The sequence below is a fragment of the Crocuta crocuta genome, unplaced genomic scaffold (assembly GCF_008692635.1).
Source record: "Crocuta crocuta isolate KB4526 unplaced genomic scaffold, BGI_CrCroc_1.0 scaffold7, whole genome shotgun sequence".
Classification (NCBI taxonomy): domain Eukaryota; kingdom Metazoa; phylum Chordata; class Mammalia; order Carnivora; family Hyaenidae; genus Crocuta; species Crocuta crocuta.
The window spans coordinates 7,502,856-7,504,245 of record NW_027531904.1 but is presented as its reverse complement, the minus strand read 5'-3'; the positions used below and the strand labels follow the sequence as shown (position 1 = coordinate 7,504,245).

Genomic DNA, 1,390 nt, shown 5'->3' with positions numbered 1-1,390 from the left:
TGCCTTCTGGAAGCCTAGCACTTAGGAATGGCAGGATGCCCCTGTCATTTCCCCCCACAGCCCAGGTCAATTCTTCTGCGTGTTCCCCTTCAGTACAGGAGGCTGCTGCTGCTGAAGTGACACCACTAATGAGAAAGATACGACAGCGTGGCTTAGACCGTGCCCATCCAGGGCAGGAGCTGAACGGGACGCTGGCAGTGACCCCATCTGGACGTAAAACCTGGGCTCAAATCTCTGTTACTCCGTCAGTGTGATTTCTGGTTGTGTCACCAGGAACATTGCCAATGCAGACACACATTATGTCCCTGCTGTATTTCTTGCTTCCCTGTTGAAGTCGTGAATAAAACCCAGCCTTTTACGGAGAATGTCTGGTCCTCTCCTTCCAGCCATGTTTGAGGGCATGGGAGGGAAAGGGGGCTGGACAACTGGAGGGTGGGGTGTTCAGTAAGATGGAGCTGGCTCCAAAAGCCAAGAACACTTAACGACACCAGCCTACTCAGGACTCCTAAGTCAGTCGCCCACTCAGCAAGCAGGTACTCAGTGCCTGTTCTAGACGCCAGGTCCGGTGCCAGGCGCTGGGTTCTTACCTCTGCCCCCTGCTGGCACAGGCAAGTCTCATGTTTCCTCGCCTGTAAACGGGAGCTGCCTACACTACAAGATGGGGTTTTTCATCCCCACGCCAAGCTTGGAGGGGAGTGCCCCGAGCATGCAAGGGAGAAAGCCTAGCTAGGATCCGGCCCTCGCTGTCTGCTTATTCTCTTCTCTGCCCTTGGGTAGGTTGCCAGGGTTGCCAAATAAAAATAGAGGGCACCCAGTTAAATCCTTATTTCATATAAACAATGAATAATTTTTTTGTATGAGATGTCCTAAAGATTGAATGGACAAACCTATAAGAAAAAAATTGTTTATCTAAAATTCGACTTTAACCGGGCATCCTGTATTTTATCTGACCTGGACTCCCTGCTCTGCAAATATCCTGTCGTAAAACGGGCGGGTATTGGGTCCCTGAGGCCTCGCCCGGTACTGACATCCTGGGAACCCCGGATTTTACGTCATTTTCCCGTGAGCTTCTGCCGGGGAGCATCCCGGACCCAGCCGGTCAAGGGCACTTGCGCGCTGGTGGTGGCGATCGGATACCTCTCGGCTCCGCCCCGCTGGCGTGAGCCACGCCCCGCAGGCCGAGCCGGCCGCGCCCACTTCTCGCGAGAGGGCCGCGCCTGCCCCGGGAAGGTTCTCAGAGGCGGAAGTGGGGTAGCGGAAGCGGCGTTGCCATGGATCCCGCGGAGGACTGGCTGGTGGAATCCTTGCGCTTGTAAATCCTGTGGGCAGGGGACGTGGGACCCGGGCCCGCAGCTGGCGGCGCGGGGGGGCGGGGGCGGGGGGGTCGGGA

At 56.5% G+C, this 1,390-nt stretch overlaps 2 protein-coding genes across 3 annotated transcripts in view; both read left to right on the top strand.

Annotated features, from left to right (window-relative positions):
* The window catches only part of NMB (neuromedin B), a gene marked incomplete at its 5' end in the record, with an annotated part of 4,280 nt that extends 3,915 nt beyond the window's left edge, over positions 1-365 (top strand). The window contains one exon of the mRNA XM_077774269.1: positions 99-365. Within this exon, the coding sequence (XP_077630395.1) occupies positions 99-254 (156 nt within the window). The remainder of the gene's footprint in view (positions 1-98) is intronic.
* An 891-nt stretch (positions 366-1,256) lies between these two features.
* The window catches only part of WDR73 (WD repeat domain 73), a 62,863-nt gene continuing 62,729 nt past the window's right edge, over positions 1,257-1,390 (top strand). For both annotated transcript variants that reach the window (XM_077774338.1, XM_077774337.1), the window contains exon 1: positions 1,257-1,312. In XM_077774338.1, the coding sequence (XP_077630464.1) occupies positions 1,272-1,312 (41 nt within the window). In that variant the 5' untranslated portion in view covers positions 1,257-1,271. The remainder of the gene's footprint in view (positions 1,313-1,390) is intronic.